Source organism: Hippichthys cyanospilos, chromosome 14 (assembly GCF_059441005.1).
Source record: "Hippichthys cyanospilos isolate Australia breed blue-spotted pipefish chromosome 14, RoL_Hcya_1.0, whole genome shotgun sequence".
NCBI classification, from domain to species: Eukaryota; Metazoa; Chordata; class Actinopteri; order Syngnathiformes; family Syngnathidae; genus Hippichthys; species Hippichthys cyanospilos.
The window spans coordinates 8,033,175-8,060,050 of record NC_142382.1 but is presented as its reverse complement, the minus strand read 5'-3'; the positions used below and the strand labels follow the sequence as shown (position 1 = coordinate 8,060,050).

At 40.0% G+C, this 26,876-nt stretch overlaps 1 protein-coding gene across 6 annotated transcripts; it reads left to right on the top strand.

Moving 5' to 3' along the window:
- Positions 1-715: 715 nt before the first annotated feature.
- Positions 716-26,615, top strand: stxbp5b (syntaxin binding protein 5b (tomosyn)). 6 transcript variants are annotated; one of them, XM_088433004.1, is made up of 29 exons: positions 716-929; positions 1,008-1,237; positions 2,479-2,576; positions 6,353-6,434; positions 6,717-6,817; positions 7,081-7,215; positions 8,774-8,837; positions 9,210-9,293; positions 10,013-10,136; positions 10,250-10,328; positions 11,863-12,017; positions 12,095-12,315; positions 12,385-12,452; positions 12,553-12,593; positions 13,316-13,536; positions 13,904-14,109; positions 14,543-14,668; positions 14,832-14,983; positions 16,346-16,408; positions 16,500-16,556; positions 16,738-16,785; positions 18,793-18,843; positions 18,976-19,095; positions 20,092-20,334; positions 20,849-21,212; positions 21,413-21,578; positions 21,915-22,026; positions 22,097-22,317; positions 22,481-26,615. In XM_088433004.1, exons 2-29 carry the CDS (start codon positions 1,091-1,093, stop codon positions 22,520-22,522), a joined length of 3,591 nt encoding a protein of 1,196 aa, XP_088289130.1. In that variant the 5' UTR covers positions 716-929; positions 1,008-1,090; the 3' UTR covers positions 22,523-26,615. The 6 variants fall into 6 exon arrangements, with proteins under 6 accessions (XP_088289130.1, XP_088289131.1, XP_088289129.1 ...); XM_088433005.1 differs by having other exon boundaries at positions 716-1,237; positions 18,979-19,095; XM_088433003.1 differs by having other exon boundaries at positions 716-1,237.
- Positions 26,616-26,876: the final 261 nt, after the last annotated feature.

Genomic DNA, 26,876 nt, shown 5'->3' with positions numbered 1-26,876 from the left:
TTTTTCATGGCAAACCACAATAATCATGAAGAGCAACACTACATTAGAATTAGCCTAGCAATTGTTTTCTTTTCCTTATCAACTTAACTTCATCTAGTGCTTTCATAACATCGGTAGCTGTAACAAATCACATGATACAAAATACAGAATAAATTGCAATACAATCATAAATAACCCAATGTGATTGGCTGGCAACCAGCCCAAGGTGTGCCCCGCCTACTGCCCGAAGTCAGTTGGGATAGGCACCAGCAAGCCTGGGGCCCTTGCGAGGATAAGCGGTTAAAAAAAATGGATGGATGAATAAGCCCTTCCCCCAAGGAAGTCTTCTCTGATGAAAATATACCAAATCTCCTTTATTATGGTCAATAGTGGTAGTCGTACCTGTATACAATGTCGGCAGCTGTATTTTTGTTGATTTTTTTTTTTTTTACCACTGTTACATATTAATTATATTTAATATTAATGGAATTATTGTTTGTTGTTTTATTTTTAGCAGAACGACCACTTTTATAATTGTGTTAGTGTATAGTTGTATTAATGTATAGGTTAGATTTATTATTAATGTTATTGTTATGATTGTTTATTTATTTATTTTATTGGACCGCATGCGAGACGGCTCTTTCACATCCGGGTCTTCGCCGCAGTCCGACGCGCTTCCGTAGCCTGTTAGCAGCTATCAGCTAGCAGTTAGCTTCTTCCTTCCTTCCTTCCTTCCTTCCGCCCCGCTCACCGCTTTTGGGAGGGGGGGGCGGCAGAGAAACTGACTGACCGCAGGCTCGGAAAGTCGCCTCTCGCTCGAGCACAGCCATCGTGCGCCGCGTAAATGCCGGATTAACGCTTGGCCACGACGCGGGGTCATCTTCCAGTCGATGCAGTTCGGCGACACCATCCGCAACCCACGAGATGGATACGGAACAGCGTTGACAAGTGTACGTTTGTCAAGCTAATCAGCTAGCGGCTAACCCCCTAGCTCCCTGCCTAGCTAAACCCTCCCCTCCCTCGGCTAGCCAGTTGGCGGCAGCTCGGCTCGCCTCGCTCGGTGCGGCGCCTCCGCCCGTCACCTCATCCTCCTCCATCTCCGCCAAAGAAAATGAAGAAGTTCAACATTCGTAAGGTGCTGGACGGCTTCACGGCGGTCTCTTCGTCATCGTCTTCTTCGGCTGCGCAGACGGGGGCCGCCAAGGAGAATGACGCCGTCCCGGAGAGCCTGCAGTCGGAGCATTTCCAGCTTTGCAAGGTGCCCCGTTTCTTCCTCCTTCTGACTGCTCAGTAGCTTCCAATTATGGGGTATTCGGACTCTTAAATTATCTTGAATCTCTCCGGTTCTTTCGCCTCGATTTTGTGTATGATGGCTGGCTGCCAATTAGTGTGTTTGCGCCGCACTGACTTGTCGCCCCCGGCTCACTTTTTCAGCCCCGGCTAGGCTGACGGGCTCGTCGGCTCGCTAAGCCGGGCTGCGGTGCTTCGTTACCTGGTTGAAAGTCAACTTGACACTACGCTGCGGTGGTCATACTTGTATGATTTGTGGAGACAGGAAAATTGTACATTTTCCATGCGCAGCACTACATGCTATTTATAATGATATTTTTTATTATTTTACCTTTGGTATTTCTCATGATATTACCCACGTCTGAAGCTCATGATTCAAGTGCATCTTCTTAATAAGTTGTCTTTGGGTACTCAGCACTAAAATTGTTTATAAGGTGTACAAGATGTACCCCAGTTTATTCATGAGTTGCATCCCTTGTCTTTGTTAGCATTTAATGCATTCTTTGTGTAGTTGAAGTCTGGATATCACACGTGTAAAAGTAGCAATGCAACAACAAAAATGAGGCAAAATTAGGTGCATGTTTAGTTAGAGCACAATGCACTTAAATGCATTAAAATTGTGTTTTTAGGGAACTTGTGTGTCATACTGCCAATTCATAGGCAGGGCTGGCCAATTCCCTCTGTCATTATCAAGTAAGCGTCTGACAGACTTGTATGTAGTTGATTCGAATCGTCATGCTTGCATTTGGGAAGGTTTTGTTGCGTGGACGTGTTCAAAGGATCTTAAATAAAACAAACCACCTTCAAGATTCAAAAAACAGAATCTGCGTATGGGTGAAATCAAGAATGCCAAACATCAAATGTATAGGTATTGAACGTAGTATTACTTGTGTGTAAGCTGATTTGTAAAAAAAAAAAGCTTGGAAAAAAGTTTCAATGCTTGTTTGGTAAGAGAAAGAAACCAATAAAATCTCAGGATTAAAGAAAGTGCAGAGAAAACTTAATTAGAATTTATTGAATATACTTTAGTAGAAGGCATTGGGGTAAAAATATCAATATCAAACATCAAAATCAGATTTTTGTGGTAAAATTAAATTGTGGTTTTAATTCAAGGTCATATTCTTTGGTCTTAAGTTATGCTAATATTTATCATACAGCAGACGACTATGCTTACTGGCGCTGATTAGAAGTGTGCTTTGTCTCTCCTAGACTGTGCGTCATGGTTTCCCACATCAGCCGTCTTCTATGGCCTTCGACCCTGTGCAGAAGATCTTGGCTGTCGGGACACTGAATGGAGCTTTGAGGCTGTATCCTTTTTTTATTTTTTTGATTTGCACTGCAAAAGTGAGTCAGCAGTTTTTTTTTGTTTTGTTTTTTCCAATCTATCATCATAAATCCATACTTGTACTGATATTTCAAGTTTAAGCCACTGTGGAAGACTATTTAACTAAAAAAAAAAAAAAAAAAAAAATACTCATCTACCACAGCCTTACAAAAGTGAACCTGACAGTTCGGTTGTACAGGCAGCATAGTAGAGGCTAGCCACACAGATATAAAGCTTTCATGCCGAGAGCCCACACAATTGACGGACTAGAAGACATTTCTTTACCTTGGGCTTTGTGGCCTTTGCCCCCGAAATCAAGCAATCAAGTAAGTGCTGTTCATAAGAAACTAATACTGTCAACTCACTTAAAGTAAGAGCCCACAGAGATTCAATTTTATTAAAAGTGCAACATTTCATCACCAAGCTACCCACATACATCGTTAATTATTGTAGCAGCGTAGTGTATGACATGGCCAAATACAATTGACCCCACCCCCACTCATGTTGACAACTCGGTAGAATATTATCACAATACTAAGAGGTATACAACCAAGAGATGGTGTGAAACCTGTTTTGTTGACTTTGCTAAAAAAATAAAATAAAAATATTAGGTATTTTGTTTGTGAAATTTTAGTGGTGAAAATGTTAACTTTTTGGTCAGTAGAAATTTTGTCAAGTTCAAAAATATAGTCAAGGATGATTTCAATGTTTGGAATTTTCAACAGAAATAATGCAACTCTTGCAGCTCAGAATTAATGGGGATTTTTTTGGGGTGGAAAATGTTGAATTTTGGTAAACTGGAACCTTGGGAAATTAGAAAAATATTTGCTTTGAAAGCATGATTTTTTTTATTTTCTAAAATTTGGAATCATGTGAATTATATGAATTATCTGGAAGTAGATGGCATGTCAAAAATAACGGGAGCATAAAAATTAGGAACAACAGTTCAAACGCAACACTGTTCACTAACTTTAATCTAGCTTTGACATGATGGCACATCGGCCATCGCTTTGAAGTGGTTCTTTCGTTTTGGATCTGCATCTAGCCTTGTTGCATGTCATGGGTAGAGGAACTTGTTGTGCGTAGGTAGCTATTATAAATTAGCCCTACTGTTACATCAAGTTGGATAAAAGGGCTTGCTTACAGACACATTTTCAGAAATTTGTTAGTTTTAAAGATTCATATTTTTTTTTCACACTTGATAGCTGGAAAGGCATGCTAAGAACTGGTATCATAAATTGCCCTCCTTAAGGTACTCAGTCCCTATTGTGGCACTGACTTAAACAGCTTGGAAATAGACATATTAGTATATACATACTGTTTACTGTACTGTACACTTTGAATCCAGGAAAAGACCTGGAAAGTAGTGTTGAATCCTCTTTAGAAGCAAAGTTAGGTCTCTTTTAGTTGACCTTGCAATGGCAAAGAAAGTGAGCTGTTTAGTGTGGAGTTGGTCTGCTGCTGTCATTTCGACGCATCCCCACCCACGTTCCCTGATGAAGCGACTGTTGTGTTTACACAGCCATTGCAGCTTCCGTGCGGGCCTGATGTGCGAAGTGGAGCCAATGGGATTACTGTCGCTCAGGCAATTGGTCCATTTATCAAAAGACAAGCTGCATAGACACCCCCCCAGTAGTTCGCATAAGGCCGTCGCCACTCGGCGGACGTCAGCTCCATGAAGTGCCAACGAGCAATAAATGGCGGCTTTTATAAGATGTGTCCTCTGCTACATTTTTTAAAATCTTGCTCAGATATGGGCTGCCTTAAATGTTGACCTTTTACAGCAAATGGGCATCACTTCAATTTCATTATGAATTGAACAACAGGACAGTTTGAGGCGAAAAATAGTTAAGGGTTTTTCATTTTAGTTTTTTGTTTCATTTGAATTTTTTTTCCAATTATTAGTTTGAATGCATTTTTTGTTAATTTATTTTTTAAAATATTTCTGAATTTAGGTTTGATTAATTTTAGTATTAGTTTTAGTTTACATTCACTGCCAGCCCAGTTAAAATTGATTTTTGATGTCTATAGCTGTCAATGTCAGTGAATAAATAAATATAGTTGAATAATTTGTGCAAGATGAAAAAACTTTTAGTGAACAAGTAGATTTTACATGATGGGGATTCTAGACCCTCCATTTATGAGTGAAAACAGGACTCAATGCTTTTTCCTCTCTCCTTTTTTTGTCATAACGACTGTATGAGGGGAAAAAAGTATCGACCCATGATTCCTAATTTTTCTCTTTCATTTAAAAAAAAAAGTTTATTATTAGCGGTAGAAGTCTTGATGGAACCTCTGCTGGCCTCCTGAAGTATTCAACTCCTTACAAATCACAACAATAAGAGTCACACTGTGCACTACTTGTGGGGTAAACTTACTGTTCAGTGTTTCCGCTTCTCGAGGATTTCAACATCAGCAACGTAGCATGTGACCCACATATCTACAGGAAGCTAAAAAGGCTAACCAGCAAAAGAAAAAAAAAACTCACCAAAAGACGCAAAAGAAAATAGCAGCCAATAACCACCACATGATTCTCATGTGCTGCTATCTCTTGACCAGGTCACATTGTGAATCCCAACTTGTGTGTTGTCATTTATCTGGATTCTAAAAAAAAGGTATTTGCAAGGCAAATAAATGGGTATAAAGGTCAATTTTGCAGTGCACCTGAGGATAAGTGACTAAACCAGAGTCTTGTCTCAGTTTGTTGTCTTTTGTGTTTGGGTGTGCCTTGTTACGGTATGGAAGCACACACAGTTATGACAATTATCCTTGAGTTTTATGTAAACAAACCAAAACAGGTGGCTAGCTGTCTGGTCTTCTTGCAGCATCTCTGTCTGAAGGAGGCAATCTTTGAGTCCAGGATGCTTTGCAAAGATTTTTGCAGTATCTCTGTGTGAAAGTTTTTGAGTACCTAAAGAACTTTGCCTCAATTTGTTCGATCTCTGATTGCGTAAGGCTTTGTGAAAGTTCACAGACGTGGCGATATTTCACTTCTGTTGTGTTTTGTGTCAAACGCAGGTAGAAACAGGAAATGAATGTTATTTTAAGGCATTTTTTCAGTATGTCTCTGTAACAGGCCACTGGTGAATCCTTCAAGTACACCACCTCAATTTGGTTAAACCTTTGTCCGACCTCAACGATAGGTTTGAAATGAGGGATGGCGACACTGATGTGTTGGCTGCTTCCTTCAGGAGAAGCAGCTTGTTTGTCTGGACTGTCTTCTCTTCCGCTGTTTGCAGAAGTTGTTTTTATTTTCTTTTTGCTGGGGCCTAGGGAGTCCAGGTGTCCATGTCGTCTTGTCCTCCTCCTCCTCCTCCTCTTGCTATTTTCTTTTCATCTCTGATACCTTAGCAGGCAGGCGACACCTAAACAGTTGCAGCAACGGATCGAGCGAGCAGATGGCTGTCGTCGAGACCGAGCTGAGCAAGCGTAATAGCGTATATCACGGCGGTAAACAAGACAGACGGGAGCCCCCCCTGCTTGTTTTATTTATAGCGCAATCGCTCGATTTGTTTGCATGGCGGACACTTCTGTGGGTACCACTTGCTTAGTGATCAAAGTGAGATGTAATGCGGCAGTGAAACTCACAAATACTTTACAAAATTAGTAACGCACACAATTTGATTGACACAAGGGCTTAAAGTGTTTGAAAAATTGAATGACAGTTTTCTTTCCTCAAAGTTGTAATTGAAAGGTATTATTTGATTATTTTCTACTTCATGTCCACATATGCCTTTCTTTAACTGCGCCTAATCGCAGCTTCGGCCGTGCAGGTGTGGAGTGTTATTGTCAACATGAAAGTGGCGCCGGTGTCATCCAGCTCCAGTTTCTCATAAACGAGGTGTGAATTTTGTTTTTAAGTACTTCAATACTGTTCTCGTCAAATTTGACTTGCTTTGACAATAAATGCTCTGAATGACATTTTATACTTAGAAATGTGAAAAAATTTCCTTTGACCAAATTTATTATAAACGGTTTTAACACACCCAGTCTTAGGACTGTATAGTTCCGAAATGTTTGCATTTTTGTTGTTGTTTTCTTTTTTTCTTTTAAGGGTCAATGGTAACTGCACAAGAGCACTGTAGCATCAGTGGGAATGTAATTTGGCTGTTTCTTTTCTCAGGGGGCGCTAGTGAGTGCCTTAGCTGATGATAGCATTCACCTGTGGAACCTGAGGCAAAAGATCCCCGCCATCCTGCATTCACTCAAATTCAACAGGGAGAGGTAAAACACGATTTGTGTCGGAAGAAAACAGTTTTGACGCCAATATATTATTGTCCAACATTGGTGATGATCTATATTTAGCCCCCTTCATTAGTGTTAACCGGAACAAGGCTCTTCTAATTTAATATTGGCCGGTCGCTGGTGCTTACAGTTCAACAGTGTTGCTTGTGTCCACCATTTTGTACAAATAGACAAATATTGTTGGAGATTTATTTTATGAAGGGTATTTACTACAAACCTTTCATTCCGATGTCTTCCCGCAGAATCACGTACTGCCACTTACCCTTCCAGAGCAAGTGGCTTTACATTGGCACAGAAAGAGGCAACATTCATATCGTCAACGTGGAATCTTTCACCCTCTCAGGCTACGTCATCATGTGGAACAAAGCCATCGAACTGTGAGTGTCCCCTTCGCCCATCACTACTCACACTTGCCTTTTCCTTCCCGCAGTTGGTGATTTTTAGCATAAATTGCCATGTGGATCATAACAAAGTTACTTAATAAAATTCTAGTGTTTGCATACGTATAATCTATATTGATTTAAAATCATTTTTAATGTAAACTTATTCATATCTTGTGCAAAAAAATACTGTATACCAATACCAATACTGCAGCCTCAACAAGCGTCCCGATCGATTCTTTTTGTCACTCTAAAAGATTTTAATTTGACGTGAATGTAATTTTCTTGATACTGACATCTGAAATCACCATGTTAACAGTATAACAACTGCTCACGTGACAACACAGATATATGCTAACCAGATTGACAGCTTGTCTCTGAGGACATTGTCACTAGTTCTAATAAATACAATCAGGTATTGATTAAGTCATTTTCAACTTGATCAGATTCTATACCGATCTCTGAATCGGCTCGGATCATCCCTCGTAAAAACTCTAACTGAAATATACAGGTACTTTTTTGTTTTAAATTCAAGTATTGTTAATCCATTGTCTTAAAAAACTAAAATGAAGTATAATTGTTTATACCGGTACTTTGAAGATACAAGCTGTATAGGATCGAGGGACACCTTTCTCCTAAGTATTCCTTAATTATGCTTATGGCCATGATCGAAATACACCAACATCTTTCTGGTGAAATTAATTTCTGTTCCTAATGACATGTACTGCAAAAAAGATGACTATAAGATGTGTACCTGCCCACCTGGACCCTTAAAACTCAAAGATTTGATTTTTGATTTGATTCTTTGCTTTCATGCACAGATGCTCGAGCTAACAGTCAGTGTCCTACTCACAGAATGTGACACCATTTAGCATACTGCTAACTGAAAGCAGTCATTCATTCAAACCTTGTTTTAGAGTTATTCCCACTTGCATTATGAGGTGTTGGGCAAGGTTGGTAGTTAGACTTTCACAAGTGTATCTGGAATGTGTCACCTGCGATTAATCAAGCCTCTGTATGTATTTACTTGAAACGTATGTCGTGTTACATTGTGATGATTACTGAGTTGGAGTTGCTGTTGGACATCCCCCCGCAACCCTTACCCCTTCCCTCCTCCTCGCTGCTGCTGCTGCTGCTGCTGTATCGACTCATCAGCAGCAATGAGATCATTAGCCAGCCGAGCCAGACCACAGCACTCGCAGTCAGCGACACTTTTCTCCTAGACCAGACACACACTTCTTTCTGTTTCCACGGTGATGCAGTCTCCACACTCTGTAATCTCGCCTGGACCCTCAAGTGACCTTATGCTCCCTCCTTCCCTCCTTCCCTTTATTCTCTGGGCCGCTCTTCCTTCCAAGTGAGACTAAAGATTGTGTTTTTTTTTTTCCCCCAGAGTAACAATACTAACCACGGCATGTGAATGCTAGGGTTTATTGTCCAAACAGTCACCAAACTCGCTTTTAATGGTACGGTAGCTGCATGCTAATGAGGAGAATGCAACAACGGCTAACCTTAGACACCTGTTTTTCTTTCCTCCCTTTTAACTGCTGCACAGATCCACCAAGACACACCCAGGGCCTGTAGTGCACATCAGTGATAACCCCATGGATGAAGGAAAGGTAACAACCACCTGCTGTTCGCTTGACATGTAGCTAAGGCCGACAAATGATTTATAGTTTGGCCGTAAAGTATTTCCATTTTGGGAATGGGGGTATTTGGATGGAATTGAGACAAAGTCACAAAAAATTCTAGGTGGGTTTATTAACTGCATGGATAAGTTTGGTCTAATTGATATTTCTGGACTTCAAACTGGATCAAACCAAATGCTTAACATCAAAGCACAGTGTCGGCTTTCCTCTCTTAATTAGTCGCAGATTGCATCAAAGTTTTACGATGCAAATTAGCGCAGAACTAAACGTGTGTTTGTGTGTGTGCGTGTGTCCGCGTGCTTGCATAAATGTGTTTGTGTATGTGTGTTCTTGTCACCAAAGCTCCTCATTGGATTTGAGTGCGGTGTGGTGGTGTTGTGGGACCTGAAGTCCAAAAAAGCTGACTATCGCTACAATTATGATGAGGTAAGGCCCTGTTATGTTCTTCCACGCTTGCGTCTTCAACTTCCGTCTCGACGGTGTTGCTTAATGCCTCAGTAAAACCAGAAATACAAGACAATGCTTCATGTCATGAAGATTTGTAGCGTCACTTTTGGTGGGCAGGGGCTTACCTGAGAAACGGCAGCTTTGAGCTTTGCTGACTTGAGTGACAAAAACTTTCCGGTCATGTTATAGACACATTACAGCATTCATTGAAATCTTTGTAAAATCTCCAAAATGTGTTTTCTGATTTGAATAGTTAATTTTAGACCCAGTAGATTGGTCGTCTCCTTCCTGTGCTAATATCAAATTAAACTTTGTTAATAAAACTATATTCATGGAGAACTATAGTAATCTGAGAATATTTACCCGTGAAAGGCTGACATTTTGAGGACTTGGATGATGTTAAATTAAAGTCACTGAATGATTAATCATTATCAAAATATATATTGATTAATGTGATAATTTGGTTACTTGTCGCATCTCAAAGTGGTACAGTCCTCCTCCAAATTTCCCTATTGGAAATAATGGAAATACAAATGAGTTCTGAAGCAAATGTGTTATTTCAGAAGTCTTTTTCAAATCTAACAGCACAAATACACAACATTAGCTACAGTAGATCAAAATGAAAACCCCTTTTCTTCCTCTCCAAAAAGAATTTCTCAGTGTATTATCGAGGAGGATTTCACTTTTGCGTCTTGTAGGCTATCCACTCGGTTGCATGGCACCACGAGGGCAAACAGTTTGTCTGCAGCCACTCGGACGGTACTCTGACCACTTGGAGCATACGAAACCCCGCCAAGCCAATACAAATCATCACGCCGCATGGTAGGAACAGTTAGGCACACACACGCACGCACACACACACGCACACCTGTAATTACACGGAACATAAACATGCTCAACATCGAATTGATTCTCACAATGCAATTTGACACCAGGAAAGCAGCCAAAGGATGGCAAGAAGCCAGAGCCATGCAAGCCCATCCTGAAGGTGGAGTACAAAACCATAAGGGCAGGGTAAGTGCCACCAACACACCCATCCTGTTTTACTCACGACCTGACTTCCACATCCTGTCCAGAATGAAGCCTTTCCTGTTATTCTATCACAACAGCCCACGTGTTCCAAGCGCATTATGAAAGCTGGTAAAAAGCTGTTAAATATCTGTCACAACAGTAATTCTGTCCGTAGCTCCAGGCAAATGATTTACTGTAGGTGATTTTGTGAATCTGCTATGAGCTCTTAGGCGAGGCTCATGAGTCAGCATGCCCTGATTCCAATAAATGCTAAACTGTCCATTTCAAGTCCCTGTAAAGTGCAAATGAAATGTCTTGTAAATTTGACACACTACAGAGAATAGTGTTGTTAACAAGCCTGCCAATTTTTAATGCATTAAAAAAATCAGCCCGAATAAAAATAGGCTCCAAAATTTTTAAAACAAATAAATAAAATTAAGCCCTCGTGTCACATGTTGTGGGCATGTCTGCTGAATGTGCTGAAAACACCTCCTCAAAAAATCCTCAGGCAAGGCAGTTTTATTTATATCAGGGGTGGTCAAGTCCAGTCCTCTCAAGCCACAAACCAGCCTTGTTTTTGATGTTTCCCTTCAACCAACACGCATGATTTAAATGATTAGCTCATGAGAATGCTTCGCAGATTCTTGGTCACAACCTTGATCATTTGAATCAGGTGTGTTGGTTGAAGGGAGATATTGAAAACTGGCTTGATTGTGGTTCTCGAGGACCGGACTTGGTCAACCTTGATTTATATGGTACATTTAATACACAGGGTCCTCAATGTGCTTTACATGATTAAAACTAAAAACATTTAAAAATAAACTATAGAAATAGGATAGCTACGTAAAAGAATGTACAGTGCAGCAAAAATAACAATAATAAACGGCTTTAAAGGGACACTGTGTAAGATTTGACAGTTTCTCGTTATGGACAGCAGGAGGTGCTGCATTTACCATTGTCTGTAACAATAACAAACATGTCAGGCTTCGGAGAAGTGCCACCCACCATGTAATATAATTTAATCTATGATTATATTTAAGACATACTCTTCGCCGTTAAGAACACATTTATTTGCAAGTTTTTGAAATGTATAATCGTGTATTTTTTTTTCCTTTTTAATGAAAAGTGGTCCAAATATTACACAGCGTCCCTTAAAAAAACCCTCAATCATAAGCAATAGGACAAAAACAAGACATAAACAAGACTATATTAAGACAAACTTAATATTTTTCCTAACTCATCCCTGCCATCCCAATAAGACTGCATCTAGCAGTCATTGGCAATAAATGAGTTAAGTAGTCTTCCGTGATGACTGTAGATGAAGTAAGTTATTTACTGCAAGTGATGCATTTTGTTTTGTTGAACATATTTTCAGTGATTTACTATATAGTCAATTAACTATTTCAACGCCAGCCTGGTTAAAAAAAAAAAAAAAAAAAAAAGATCTCTTACATCTATAGCTGTCAATGGCAGTGAATGAGTTAAGCAATCACCCAAAGACAAACTAAAACAACTTTTAATACCTCCCGTAACACAGAGACCCGTTTATGGTTTTGTCCGGTGGACTGTCCTATGACACTGTGGGTCGACGAGCCTGTCTGACAGTGATGCACGGGAAGAGCACGGCCGTCCTGGAAATGGACTTCCCCATTGTGGATTTCCTTACACTGTGTGAGACACCGTATCCCAACGGTGAGCCTCAAGTCACTGCCCATGCAATAGTATCATTTCCATTTCTACTAATTTGATGCGTTGTTTTGTTTTTTTAGATTTTCAGGAGCCTTATGCCGTGGTGGTCCTCCTGGAGAAGGATTTGGTCGTCATCGACCTTGGACAGATTGGGTACCCAATATTTGAGAATCCCTATCCCCTAAGCATACACGAGTCCCCGGTGACCTGCTGCGAGTACTTTGCTGATTGCCCGGCCGAACTCATTCCTGCACTTTACTCGGTGGGCACTCGGCAGAAGAGGCAAGGCTACAGCAAGAAGGTGGGCCCTTGCTCTTGACTTGTGCTCACATAATAGTGAATACACTCATGATTGATTTAATGTGTCTAGGATTGGCCCATCAGTGGGGGAAACTGGGGCCAGGGCACGCAAAGTTACCCCGAAATCATTATCACAGGGTGCGTGATTACTCATAAAATATTAGATACTCATGTGAACCTAATTACTTAATTATTTTAACCTTCATCATTGACGTTTGTGCTTTACCTCCAAAAATAGACATGCTGACGGCTCCATCAAATTTTGGGATGCTTCTGCACGTAAGTGGACAAACACGTCCCTCAAGCAAGCAGCTTCAGACAGAAAAATGCATCTCTCAAGCATTCATAAACCCCTCCCTTAAGCACACATTAACACCTTCCTGTATCCATCATCAGATTAGGAAAAATACATGCCTCCCGCAAACCAAATATCAAAATGTGGGGGGGGAAAAAAAAAAAAAAAAAAAAAAAACTTCTCCCTCAGGCAATCCACAACTTGAAAAATAAATTACCATCTATTTAATACTCATAAACAACTGCCAAGTGTACTTATTTTAAGAGTATGGCAAACAATTATTACCATCAAGCCTGTGCTCATTTTATATAACAAATTTTAGCAAATAGCCACAAATAAACCCCTCTCAATCAACTTTTAAGATAAACACCACACTCTCTGACAAAAAGACAAGCAATCAATTGAAGTCCAATAAATTCTTCCCTCAAGTAATCAATAACTTAAGAAAAGTAAGCACCTCTCTGTCATCCTGACACTCTGCACACAAGCAATCATTAAGTTAATGGCTTACATTAACACCTCCCAAAAGGAATAATCAACTTAAGACTAACTTCTACTTTATACAACCACTACATTTAAACAAAGGAAAGTCTCCTTCAAGTAGTCTTCAGCCTAGGACAACTAAACTTCGATTGTTGTTGCACACGCCATTGCATAATTTGCTTGTTACCATGGCAACCCATCAATGCACCGCTTCTCGCCACAGTGATGCTCCAAGTACTGTATAAGCTGAAGACTGCCAAGGTGTTCGAGAGGGCACGTGGCAAAGAAGAGAAGGCCAACACAGAGATCGTGGAGGAGGACCCCTTTGCTATCCAGATGCTGTGCTGGTGCCCTGAGAGCAGGATGCTGTGTGTGGCTGGCGTGTCAGCGCACGTTATCGTCTACCGTTTTAGCAGGCAGGAAGTCACAGCTGCCAATGTGCAGGTGAGCACAAAAATAAAAAATAAAAAATTAAAAATTGGCATGGGGAATAGGGAAAATCCTCTCCATTGCATATCTTTTTATGTTTGCAAAAAGGGTGGAAATTTTCTGGTATAGTTTTATTGCAGTATAAGAGAAAGGATTTCAGAAATACTGTACAGCAATCCCAGCCATTTGGGTTCACATTTTGTTGTTCTGATAGTGTGCATCTTTTTTGTTTTGTTCTGTTTATAATTTTTTTTTGTTAGCGTTATTACAGTTTTTAATCTATTATTTTATTAACGTCAACGGCTTATTTTCAATTCCTTTTCAGTCATTCTACAAATCAGCACTTCTGACAGACATATTTCTGTGTTTTGTTATTACTTAGCTCTTGGAAGTACGCATGCAGTGCGAACTGAGCGACGTGGAATCGCCAGACGCCGCCGGGGAGCATACTCCTTCGCAGCCTTCATCGATACCCCCCAGTCCTCAGGAGGGCGAGCCCCCTGCTACTGCCTCCATGCAACACTCCGCCGGCGGAAACTGCAACAATTCTTCAGCGGATGGACCGCGAGACAACATACCCTGCCTTCAGTAAGGAGAACATAATTCTGCAATGGCCCTCTTGTGCCCATTTTATGACCAGGAACTACAAATGAAAATAAAAATGTACACTTTCTTGTCATTTTAAGAAAATTTGCTCTACTGGGATATGAAAGTCATTCTTTAAAATTGTTATTTCTTTCGTCGTAGCCGTCTCTGTAAATCTTTAGGCTCGATTTTGGCAAAAAGCATAAATATATGGCCCAAAATGCTGGGGATCAGCGGAAAAAAATCTTAAACAAAATATTTATTTACTTATTTTCTCCACAAAAAGTGCATGGTGTCACATGTTCCCCACAATTGGCAGCCTAGTTGCTAGTGAAAAGCTTGCAATGTAGTCTATACAAGTGTTATAAACGGCATTAATCGATGGACTGAAATGTGTTTGTTAAGCGGTGTGGCCTGCTATTGTGTTGGCATTCAGGGTGCGCAGCTCCCCTTTGAAGCAGTCTCCAGGCTACCAGGTGGAGCTGGTAGTGCAGCTGGTGTGGGTGAGCGGGGAGCCACCTCAGCAGATCACTAGCTTGGCCATAAACTCCTCGTATGGACTGTGAGTATTTATCAAGTATCCTTCACATGCATCTCAATCTTCCAAAAATGCGCTAAAACAGCTAAATTTAATTTGACCTTGTCTTAACTTTTGAATGCATGTCCAACGCACGCGTTTGCATAATGTAATATATTACTTTTATCTTGATCTTTGGTGTTTTTAGGGTGGTGTTTGGTAACAGCAATGGTCTGGCAGTGGTGGACTACCTCCAGAAAACACTGCTGCTTAACATGGGTACCTCAGAGTTGTACAGCCCATCAGAGCCCTACCAGAGGCAGCCTTGCTCGCCACGCAAAGCCCGCCAGCCCTCTGGAGGTCAGCCATCTTTTCACATGCTTGCAACGGCTCTCCCTCATACTGTTTTTTTAATATTTCGTCCGTTTAGCTGTCCATCAGTAATAATTGTAGTAATTACTCATCAAATCATCTTAATTCATTCACTGTTGTGGATGTTTGTATTTGTCAACTGGAATTTAATTGTGTACTGCCGATGACGTGTGTATTCATCAAATCCATTTTTCATTGTGGAGGTTTTGGAAAAGGTCAGAATCTACTCCTCCGTGAATTTTCAAGCTTTTTTCGAGGAATCTCTAAAAATATATATATATATTTCTTTTGTCTTCATTTCTGTAAAAATATTTGCGCAAACTAAAAAGATGTTTAAATAACGCTATTGTATAAAAATAAGTAAGAATTCTTTAAACCATCTTATGTATTTAAAAAAGGGCAATGTTGAAAAGAAGATACCTAAACTAGCTTAAAGTTATTACAGACGTGTGTAGTTTGTAGCCGCACACCTGTCTTCACTTGTTTCTTTCTATATGATTTGGTGAAGATATCCCCAGGGCAGCGATGTCTTTCATGTCCCGAGTTTCTCTCGTGTATTCTGAGTCTGTGAAAAAGCTGCACTCGACAAACATCAGTAAGTCGAAACATCAGTTGAGGATACCTGTTTTATGTAGATGTACTATAGAAGTAGCACCCTTAAGACGTCCTCTAGCTAAATCCTAAGTAATCTGCAGTTGGTCAAAGTGAACAGAAAGAATACCGATAGACATATTTTTGTATTGTTGATAATTAGTGGTTGTCTTATTTTAATTATTATAACTTCAAATAGAATTAGTGGGAAGCCTGAGGATTGGTCGCTATTTTTTTTTCCTTCTTCCACCTTTCCACAAAGAATGATTACAGTGCAATAATGCTTTTTCACCCTTTTGCTTCTTCTTAAAGTTTTTCAAACAGAACCTCTGCTATTTTCTGAAATATTCAGCTACTGGATGCCAAGGCACAGTGTTTCGTTCGGGCAATTGACATTTTAAGGGGGTCGTCACTTTGGGATTTTCCCTCCTTTGCAGAAGGGTTAGCTCCATGAATTTGAGTCACTGTCTTTTGTAGTAAATTCCTCATCCTGTCATCGCCAGTATATTTATGGTGACATCATGAGATCAACCCAAACAAAGGCCCAGGAATGTCAAGATTTTTAAAAAGCAGCACATTTTTTAAATTCTTTTGTTCATCTTTCAGCGATCCACTTTCCATTTTTATTTCCTGTTCTATGATTAAGGCCTTTTTTTTAAATTCGTCCCTTCTTAATGTTGGGTATATTCGACTGTCACTTCAGAACCTGAGTGCTACATTGGCCTTGTTTTGCTGACGTTTTTTTTTCTTTTTCCTCAGCCCTGTGTGATTCCAATGATGGGTCCAATGCCTCAGAGGAGCGTTGCAAGTCTCCCAATTCAGGTGAGCTTCTAATGACTTCTGCAGATGGTATGTGAGTGTGTGGTTGTGCACCTGAATGTGTGTGTGTTTTAAACTGCTGTCCATCACTTAGGATCAAACTCGCCCTTCAATTCTGATGACGAGCGCAAGACCAAGTTCATAGAAAAGGGTACTGTTTTGCAGTTTGCGTGTGTGTGTGTGTGTGTGTGTGTGTGTGTGTGTGTGTGTGTGTGCGCAGTATATACTATATGTATTGTATGTCAGTGCATGTGTTTATCAACTTCGGTGAATATTTTGTGTGTGGTGGTTCACAGCCATGTGACATGTCTCTCCCTGTGAACTGTTTCCAGTGAAATACAAAAGCAGACGCTTTTCCAAGACGGTTGCCAATGACTTTGGTACTGTATCAGTCACACGTGTGTGCATATGTGTGAGTGTGTTTTGCCTGCGTCTCTCTCTCTCCCTTGATTGACGGCCTGCTAACACGCACTATGCCTCTGTGACGATGAGCGGCAAGTTGTGAAATCAAAAAGTGTTTTTCAATACTAATTTCGCTTTCGGGGTCTGATTTGTGGCGGCAATGACTTATAATTGCATGATCTTTTCCCCTTCAGGCTTCAGGTTTTCTGTCCAGTTTAGCTGAATTTAATTCCATCAAAAAAACAAACTAGTGTGAAATTGTGCAGTTTTTTATTCACATAAAAACAAGGAAAACCTGCTTAAAGGTCAGGGTGTGCCGACCTCTTGAATTACTTTACAAGGCATAACTGACAAAATAAAGTGGTTGAATTGTAGGTATACAGCAGTTTAATAACTAAATACAATTCAGAATGTGTCCTCTGCTGTTTGAATCACCCGCTCTTGAATCTTTGGGGTATTTCCACAGTTGTGACCTCACAGAAGACTTGCGAATTGGTATTTCACGACTTTACACAGTGCGTTAGCACCTTCTGTTGGTGAAGGTTTGAGGCTTTGTTGGCTCCTGCGTCTCAAAATCTCTTTCTCCTTGAATTAAAAAACATTGATCGCCATTGAGATTTCCATGTAGCAGGAAGATATGCAGTGTCTCTTTGGTGCAGCCTACTTTCTAGCTAGTATAACGGTACATTCAGTAACCTTAGCGGTGGATATAGTAGCTATACCTTTTGATGCCTCAAGCTTTGGTAGGTTTGGAAACATTTGGAATACACAATTAAAACATCATTTTTCTTCTATGGTTGACAACTTACTCTAAATGACATGTATGTCACAAAACATGACGACAATGAAAATATGAATTTTAACTGACCTGATGAAATCGTCACCCTGACCTTTAAAGCTTCAGTGTGTTTTCAACATCTGAATGAGCAGTACTTAGTGATTCCGGGGCTGCCATAGTGTCAAGAATTACCGTTTGGCTTCTTCCTGATCCTTCTTCCTCTTGGCTGTATTCTTTGAAGTGTAATCAAGCGTGACTTCTGGCTGTTTTTCATCTTACAGGGCCTTTTAATAATTGTGAAAGGGTGGTGATAAGACTGAAACTGGTAGCTGTTTTGGTGTTTGACAAGTGCACAATGCAACCAAGAGCTAATCTAAATTCAGCAGAACCAAACTGTCACCGTAATTAGGAAACATTAAGAGTAATATTTTTAGTGCTAGGGAAAAAATGGTTAATAATGTGGATTGAAATCATTCATTTCAGTATCGAACCATACCATAATTTATAGACATTTAGAATAATATTTTTAGAGCTGAATAAGTTACCCGTTGCCTTGCTGTGGTTGCATCAGGGTGCTCAATGGCCAGCCACAATTGCGCTGACGATCAGTCTCCCTTGAAGAAAATTTACAGTCGAAGGAGATGGCCCATATTTACATTTGTGATATTGTAAAACGATCCTATCCCTATCGCTGACAAAAAGTGGTGTTTTTGTGGGTTGTCATCCTAAGAAAGTGTGTGTGTGTGTGTGTGTGTGCTTAATTCACTGCCTGCCCGATGTCGTCCAAGCAGGATTGTCCATATTTCAAGCTGTTTGTGAACACTTCGGTTGACCCACAGACTTTTGCTCTCTGTGATAGTGTAAGCTCCAAACCTTCCAAAAAAGTAGCTTTCACAAGAGTTAAGATCACTTGAACCCATTGTCCAAGAAACATGTTTACACAGTGAGCATCTTTTTTTCTCCCCAGTTAGAATATTAAAAAAAAAACTCTTGAATCTTTATATGTGCTTTGCAGTAAATGGTCAGGTTCCATTTGTAGAATAAAAACTCTTAACAGTTGCCGAATGTAATATCACCACCTTTTACAAAAGAAAGCATTGATATTTTTTGTGCCATACAACTAAAATCATCTTTCCTTCAAAAACATGTTATTTTCCCCACCACCTGTGTCCCATCACAAAAGAGGTGTCTTGTGTTTGTGTTTCAGCTAGGATGTCACGGAAAATTAGCTCATCTAATGAGCAAAAACCGAACACGGGTAAGCTTGAGCTGCCAGTGATCTTGTTTTACATTTTTTTCCCCTTTTTGTCAGGTGTTTTTTTTGAAAATCAAGCATTAAGCAACGTAAGGTGGTGTGTGTATGTGTGCACGTATGTGTTTACATGGCAAGAAGAGTGGCATTCCTTCTCGTCCAGGAAACGCTTTTATTACACTCACAACGGCACGCCCACGTCAACGCGCAAGAGCGTGAGGCTGGCCTTCCCCACAACAAACTCAGAACACAACATAAGTGAGTGTACCAGTGGCCGAGCTCTGACTGGCTGGCTTGCTGGCGGAAGCGGGGCACCTTTTACTAACCCCCGATGTCACGGGGGCGGGTCGGCTTCCATTCTTTCATGGTGGCGCTAATGCACTTGGGTTTGGAGAAAATTCAGCTGCACCTGAGCGATCCTGTTGTTGTTTTTCCTCATTGGCTTGCTGGTGCTGGTGCTCTTTTGTGACCGGTTCTGCAGGTTCCTTGCATCGTTTGTTGCCACGTGGGATTGCCAATTTAGTAAAAAAGGGGGACTATAAGATTTTTTTTTTTGGGACAGTTCTAGACTAGAAGGTTAAGTCATCATATCTTGAATCATAACAAGTGAATTCATTCTACCTTTTATGTGAAATGTTAATCGACTGATTAGTATTTTCTTTTACACATTATGAATTTCTCACAAAACAAGGTTAATCATTAACACGTTGTCGTGTCGCTATATTCTAAATGTAAACATAATAACTTCATAATAAAATTTCAACCTTGCATCCCCCAAAAAGTACAGGTTTATTTTGTTGTGTTGTCTTGAATTCAAATTAGTATAATATATTAGGATTTTTTTTTTTAGGAAACAACATCAACAATAGCTTTAAAAAAAAAAGATATATTATCAAATAATGTCCTTAAATGGGGTATTTTCTTGAAACAAAAATACCATCATAATCTTACTGCCATGTAGCTTGAAATGAAAAAAAATAAAAATCATTTAATATTCTACTGTACCTGCGTTCCTCAAAATATAATGAACGTAATTCTCCCAAAAACTTTTGACTCGCAAAGATTTCCAAATTTTCTGTGGAAAGTAAGACTTTTTAACCTCTCTTTGGTGTGTCCTCAATACACCTTACTTAAAAATGATGTTTCGAAACTCGTTTTAGTTGCCCTGCCCGAAAAGTGTCCACGCTGTACCTCTTCACATAGCATCCCCCTACTCACAAGACATCTTGTTTTTCTCATCTCTTTTTAATGCAGATTCCAAGGACAACTCGTTCAGCCGCTCACGCAGTTCCAGTGTGACCAGTATCGACAGGGAGTCCCGCGAGGCCATCTGCGCCTTATGCTTCTGTGAGACCTTCCCCAGGAAGTCGGCAGACGGCGCGCCCAGTCCCTGCGTGCTAGTGGGCACAACCCAGGGCTCCGTCATGTTGCTGGCCATCAGCCTTCCCCCCGGCGATGATCAGAGGCTCATGCAGCCAGTTGGAATCTCCTCCTGCGGTAATCATGATAGAAATCTACCTGACATTAAATTTATCGTAGACATGTTTGGACTATAAACGCGATGAAAATATACTCTGAAATAAGTTGGGTCAAAAATAACCTAATTTTGGTGGGAAAGGGACCAGCTCAACATTTTGGGTTATATGTTACATCTTGTTTGGGTCGTATGAATAAAACGATACATTTTTGCAATAGTTTTTTTTTTCTAATAACCAGCCTCATTTAGACCTTACTCCATTCCTCATCCAGCCTCAAAAAATTAATTCAAAATGAAAACTCATCAAGCAACCCCCAGTCAAATGTTCAGAAACATGTTTTTTCAGATCATTTAATGTTTCACTAATGCCAACTTAAAATCTAAATTCTAAAACGTTCTTTTCCCATTGACATTTTTGTTTGCAAAATAATTGAATATTCATCATGTTTATGACTTAACTGTGAATCTACTATTCAGGCGAATTAGAAGGTTTTTACATTAATTGTGACAAAAAATATATGTTGACATTTGAAGGCACAGTGGCCAGACTCAAAGGAGGCATCTTAACAATGGCCCTGTTGGATGCTGCCGGAGTGTTGTTGCCCGCCTCCTATGAGCCATGGTACGATCCCAACGCCTCCGACGAGGAGCAGGAGAAGGAGAAGAGCCGGTGGCGCCGGCCAGCATCGCCGCCTTCATCGCAGGAGGGCCAGGACTCGCAGTTCGCTGTCCTGTGCTCGGAGAAGCAAGCCAAGGTGGTGGCCATGCCTTCCCAGACGCGTGTCTACAAACACAACATCACCGAGTCATCCTTCGTGCTGAGGGCTGACGTTGTGCAGATGGCCGGAGCCAACTGTATTGCCTGCTTCTGTGCCAACGGACACATTATGACGCTCAGGTACGATCAATGGATGACTGTATAATGTCAAAAAAAATCTAAACTTTGGGTCATCATGTTATTATCATATGAGATCATATTAAAATAATGCAGGTCTGCAAAGGGCCTGTCAGAGGCATGCTATACATATGGATGAATGGTTCGGTCAAACTTTGTCAATGTGTAACTTGCGTCCCAACAATTTTCTTTTGTATCTGCAGCTTGCCAAGTTTGCGGCCCCTCCTAGACGTCAACTACCTGCCACTGACAGACATGCGGATAGCGCGGACATTCTGCTTCTCCAATCTGGGCCAGGCACTGTACCTCACCTCCCCCACTGAGGTGCAGAGAATCACTTACAGCCAGGAGACCTGCGACAACCTCCAGGTACCATTAATTGCTGGGGCCATTAAAATAGGTTAAAATACATATAATACTTTTTTTGATCCCTGGAGTGAAAATTCAATTGTTAGGGCAGTTTTGAAAATAATACTAAAAAATAATATTAATAAAGTTGTGTTATCGGCTTGCCTATACACACTGCCCCTAGAGGCCAAGGCCTGTAGAACTAGACAAAATAATACTGCCTATGATGGGATGATGACAACGAATCTTTGAATGAATTGTACACTGGAAGATTGGTTCTCTAATGGAGTTGCATGAAAGCCCTTCAAATTTCAAAGGAAACCTAATGTATTGCTTTTTATTGCGTGTTCGTTTAAGGAGATGCTGAGTGAGTTGTTCACACCAGTGGAGACTCCAGAAGCTCCCAACAGAGGTTTCTTCAAAGGTCTTTTTGGTGGAGGGGCTCAGTCTCTGGATCGGGAAGATCTCTGTGAGTGCTCCCCTTGATTAAAATAAATATCTGTTACCATTTCTGACAGCTTTTTTTCACCTCCCGGCAGTTGGCGAAACTGCGTCCGGGAAGGCTTCCCGCAGCCTGGCCCAGCACATCCCCGGCCCGGGCAACATGGAGGGAATGAAAGGCGCTGCATCAGGTGTGGTGGGCGACTTGGCTCGAGCACGGGTAGCGCTGGACGAGCGAGGGCAGAAGCTGGGCGAGCTGGAGGAGAGGACGGCCGCCATGATGGCCAGCGCAGAGTCCTTCTCCAAGCATGCTCATGATGTACGCTCACCACTTCTAATAGTTTTTCATATAAGGATAATGGGCTGTTAAACTTTAATTCAAGTAGATTTTTTTTTTTTGTTTCTTATTGCTTTGTTTTGTTTTTTGTTTTTTTTTGTTTTACTGTTCATCCTGACCACTGATTTGTGTCTTTGTCTCTCAGATGATGCTAAAGTACAAAGATAAGAAGTGGTACCAGCTCTGATGATGGAGGACAAGGCCTGGAGGAGAACATTGGACTCTGTAATTACGCAGGCACTCCATCTCTGACACACACACGACACACGCACGTACACACACACGGATATGGCTAAGGAGCTGCATATCTTTTGTCATTCTTGTCTTTTCTAGTTGCCTATAAGTGGGCAGGGTTTTCATTTCTCTGGGCTTTTTGGAGTTGCATTTTTTTTTATTATTGTTTTTTGTTTTTGTTTTGTTTTTTGGGTCATTTGCTTCGCCTCGCTGGCCGGAGTGAGACCTAAATGAGGAGTAAAAGTCTGACGATTCCGTCCTGTGACCCTTCCCCCCTCGTCCTTCAAGTCCAATCATTGAAGTAATTGTATATTGGCGTCTGTCGGAAGGATTCAGTCTTTGTTTGTCTTATGTGTGAGGAAAAGGCCATTTTGAAGCACTTAGGAATATGAAGCGGGAGCTTATGAATCTCCTACCAAATAAGGGCTGGTAGTAGACTTGTTCATTTTGCTCTGATTTAATTTTGATTATTTATCAGAACACACATGAAGCTTCTTAGATTATCTGGGCTCAGTTGAAGTTTATTAGATGATTTTTCAGGACAAATGAGAAATTTGTCATTTATTTAACAAGGTATACAAGAAGTTTTGTCATATGATTGAGCCGAACACAGGAAGAGTTTCTTTAATTTTTTTTTCTGTGAACACAACATTTATTTGTCAGAACGCATGAGAGTTATGTTTCAGGACACAAGAATTTTCTTAGATGATTATCAGGACACACATTTATTTGTTTATCAGGGCACATGAGAGGTTTGTTAGGTTATTTATCATGACATGTCGAAATTGTTATTTATCTGGACACACAAGACGTTTGTTTGATCATTTAAGACTTGTGTCATCCGGGCATTACTTTGTATTAATCATGAAATAATTGCACAGTTAGAAAAAAAAAACTGAGACATTTTCTGGAGATGTTTACGCCTCTGTTGGTGAGTTTACATTAAAGCCTCTTTCACCTGCAAAATGGCCACTTTGGAGCTGAAGTACACTTTTTGGATGTGTTCAGGTTCAAAGGCAAAAGAAGCTTTGCTCGCCAATTGGACGGCATTCAGTGGCAGTCCCCAAAAAATGCTTAAAAATACTGTGTAGGGAGGAATGGGCTATGAGGTACACTGGAAACAGCCAGATGGTATTCACTGTATTCATTTGCAGGGCTTTTATGTGAGGGGAATTAGATTGCGGAAATGTATGTTTTAGCTACTTCTCACGCTAACCGTGAAGATTACTGGTGAGTTTTCTTTTCCTTCAGTTGAGGTTCTTTGTTTTTTTTTTTAACTAATGATCGATTGGTCCACAGTCGGCCATGCTCGTTCAGCAGTTCTCTTTTTTGCCTTTGCTGACGCAATGCTGCTAACCTAGCTGTTTTGCCGCGTGTTTGCGAACATACATATATTCAGGGACGTGTGTATGTATGGACCCTATATTTACAGCATTGCTTTTTCTTGACCCTCCTTCAGGCTGCTATTTGCGGACGTACATCTTTGTGAGTTTTGTTGTGATTATCGCTGCCAAATATTTGTATATAAGAAAACAAATTTGATGAGAGATTGCGGCCATCTTCTTCTGTGTAACACCAAAGAGATTAATTTCATGATATTGAGTATAATTTATCTTTTGTTTGCCCATATATTTGTGTAATAGGTTGAGACATTCGTGGAAGCATGACATTGTTTGGATTTTTCCTCACCTAATTCCACATACCCCAAAAAAAGGATTTAAAAAACAAGGTTAGTCAGCATATTTGATGCAAGACCTTAAGCACGATCGATTCATTGTTGGTTTAATGCGCTTATAATAGCTCTTTTAAAGTCAGCAAAAACTGGCCTTTTTTTTTCTTTCTTGACAGAATGTTAATTTTTTATTTTCAATAAAACTTAACAACAAAGTAAACACATATTAGAGGACAAAGTATTACACTAAAACAGTCAAATGCTCTGCTTTACTGTTTTAAGCGTTTAAGGGACCAAAAATAAATTATTTTATTCATTTATTTTTCCGGACGGCTCTGCGGAGCACTGGTTAGCACGTCCGCCTCACAGTTGAAGGACCTGAGTTCGAAAACAGCTGGCTCCAGCCTTTCTGTGTGGAGTTTGTATGTTCTCCCCAAGCCCACGTGGGTTCTCTCCGGGCAGTCTAGCTACCTCCCACATCCCAAAAACATGCAGGGCAGGTATATTGGACATACTAAATTGTCCTTACTGTAATTGGGTGCGTGGCTGGTTGTTCGTCTGTGTGTGCCCTGCAATTGGCTGGCAACCAATTTAGGGTGTCCTCCGCCTAGTGCCCGAAGTCAGCTTGGATAGGCACCTCCATGCCTGTGACCCTTGTGAGGATAACCGGCTACAGATAATGGATGGATGGGTGTTATTGTGGCAGATCAAAACATTAACATACAACAATAAAAAAGTAATTGTAACCATTTACCTTCTGCTGCATTTGAGAATAGTCAATGGATGTCTATTTTTCCATTGTCAACTTATTGACATATTTATTCATCCAAATATTGGAATCTGTATCATCAGTTATGAGAAATTATTGTAAACATAATGATTTTGTATTTTTTTCTGCCTAAAGAGTCACCTAACAAGAATAAAAGCCCACTTGAGTAGTTTTTTTTTTTTTTTTTGGTGTAGGAAGGCAGGGAGAATTCTTTGTAATATGATGACACAATTTGGATTTTTGACACATTTCTGTTGGTTTTAGGGCCAGAGTTAAAATGAGAAGTTAGTGAAAATTCTTGTAGACATGACACCACTTTTTTAATGCTGTTTTTATTTGCAAGAAGTTTAGAAAAATTCTCAAACAGGACAGCACTTTTCTGCCTCTGTGAGTCAGACAAAAAAAGGAAGTTTCTGTTTGGTTGGTGTTGGTTGTTGCTATAAACCACCAGGAATAATCATTGAAAATACAATGACAATGTTGGGATTTGGAAATACAAATGCTTAAAAAAAACAATGCTTTTCCATATATTTGTCAGAAATTTTGTTTTTGCGTGCTTGCGGAAAATTTAACAAAGCTCGCTTTATTCATATGGATGTGGATGTTGGAAGTTTGGGAAAATTCAACAAAATACAAAAAAACTGTTAGGTTTCCTTTGTTTTTCTTTGTGTTTAAAAACATGGGAAGAAATTCTCATAAATACAACACTGTTTGGATTTTCACTTTTTCTCCCACCACCAAATCATTCATGCCAAAAACAACACAAAGAAGCTCATTTTGAAAGCCACTGAGTACTGACAAACTCATGCCAAGCAGCAGCCATGTAATGTGCGTTTTGCACTGTTTTTCTACTTTTTATTTGTCGTTGTGAGAGGACCAAAACACGAGAACCTATCTATGCTCATCTCTGTCGTTTGCCAATGTCATTTGCTATACTGTGTATATGTGTGTGTGTTTAATATATATATATATATATATATATATATATATATATATATATATATATATATATATATATATATATATATATATATAGGGAGGGAGAGAGAGAGAGATCATAAAGAATACCTTTAAAATTCATTATTTAGGATGGAATGACTCAACTTGAAGAGGGTTTTTTTTCCTCTTTTCACACTCAATGCAGAATTTTTTTTTTCCCACTTTTTTGGCCTCGTCTTTTCAAGTGCTTCGGGGTTCCTCAAAGCAGGGGTTGGCAACCTGCGGGGCGAGACAAGGTGGTTGCCCATAATCTCGTTGCACATGGACAGATGCATGATGTTAAGTGTTTACAAACGCGTATTATTCCAACATTTGTATTTACCCACATGATAAACATGAATGAGACGTTTACATTTGGTGGTGTGTACGTGTGCGTCCAAGATTTTCTGGCTTTTGCGTACAAGCTGCTGCATAAAGGCTTTTGCTCGGCTTTACAGCACTGTGCAGGTGGGGGGGTGGGGTTCTGATACCGCACCCCTTACCCCCTCCATCGTCCATCCAACATACACCTGTTTGTCCATCTCTCAGCCTGTATTCTGGGATGAATATCTGTGGAGTTGCAGTATTTTTTTTGTACAGTTTTAGTAAAGATGAATTTCCCATGGATGTCCTGACTTAATCTGCTGCCACAATTAGACTGTAGATATTATATATATATATATATATATATATATATATATATATATATATATATATATATATATATATATATATATATATATATATATATATATATATATATATATATATATATATATATATATATAAAATGATTGTGCAATGTAAAATAAATGTATAAAAAACTAATGAACTTGTGTTCTGTGTTTTTCTGTTTTTGTGTGAAAGAATGTAGTTTCTGAACAAAAG

What these genes read in the sequence shown, in the direction of transcription:
- stxbp5b (XM_088433004.1), top strand. Translation starts at nt 1,091, where the DNA reads ATGAAGAAGTTCAACATTCGTAAGGTGCTGGACGGCTTCACGGCGGTC. An exon ending in ACAAATCATCACGCCGCATG is followed by an intron (nt 10,137 to 10,249) that starts GTAGGAACAGTT and finishes ATTTGACACCAG; the next exon opens with GAAAGCAGCCAAAGGATGGC. An exon ending in GACCAAGTTCATAGAAAAGG is followed by an intron (nt 16,557 to 16,737) that starts GTACTGTTTTGC and finishes AACTGTTTCCAG; the next exon opens with TGAAATACAAAAGCAGACGC.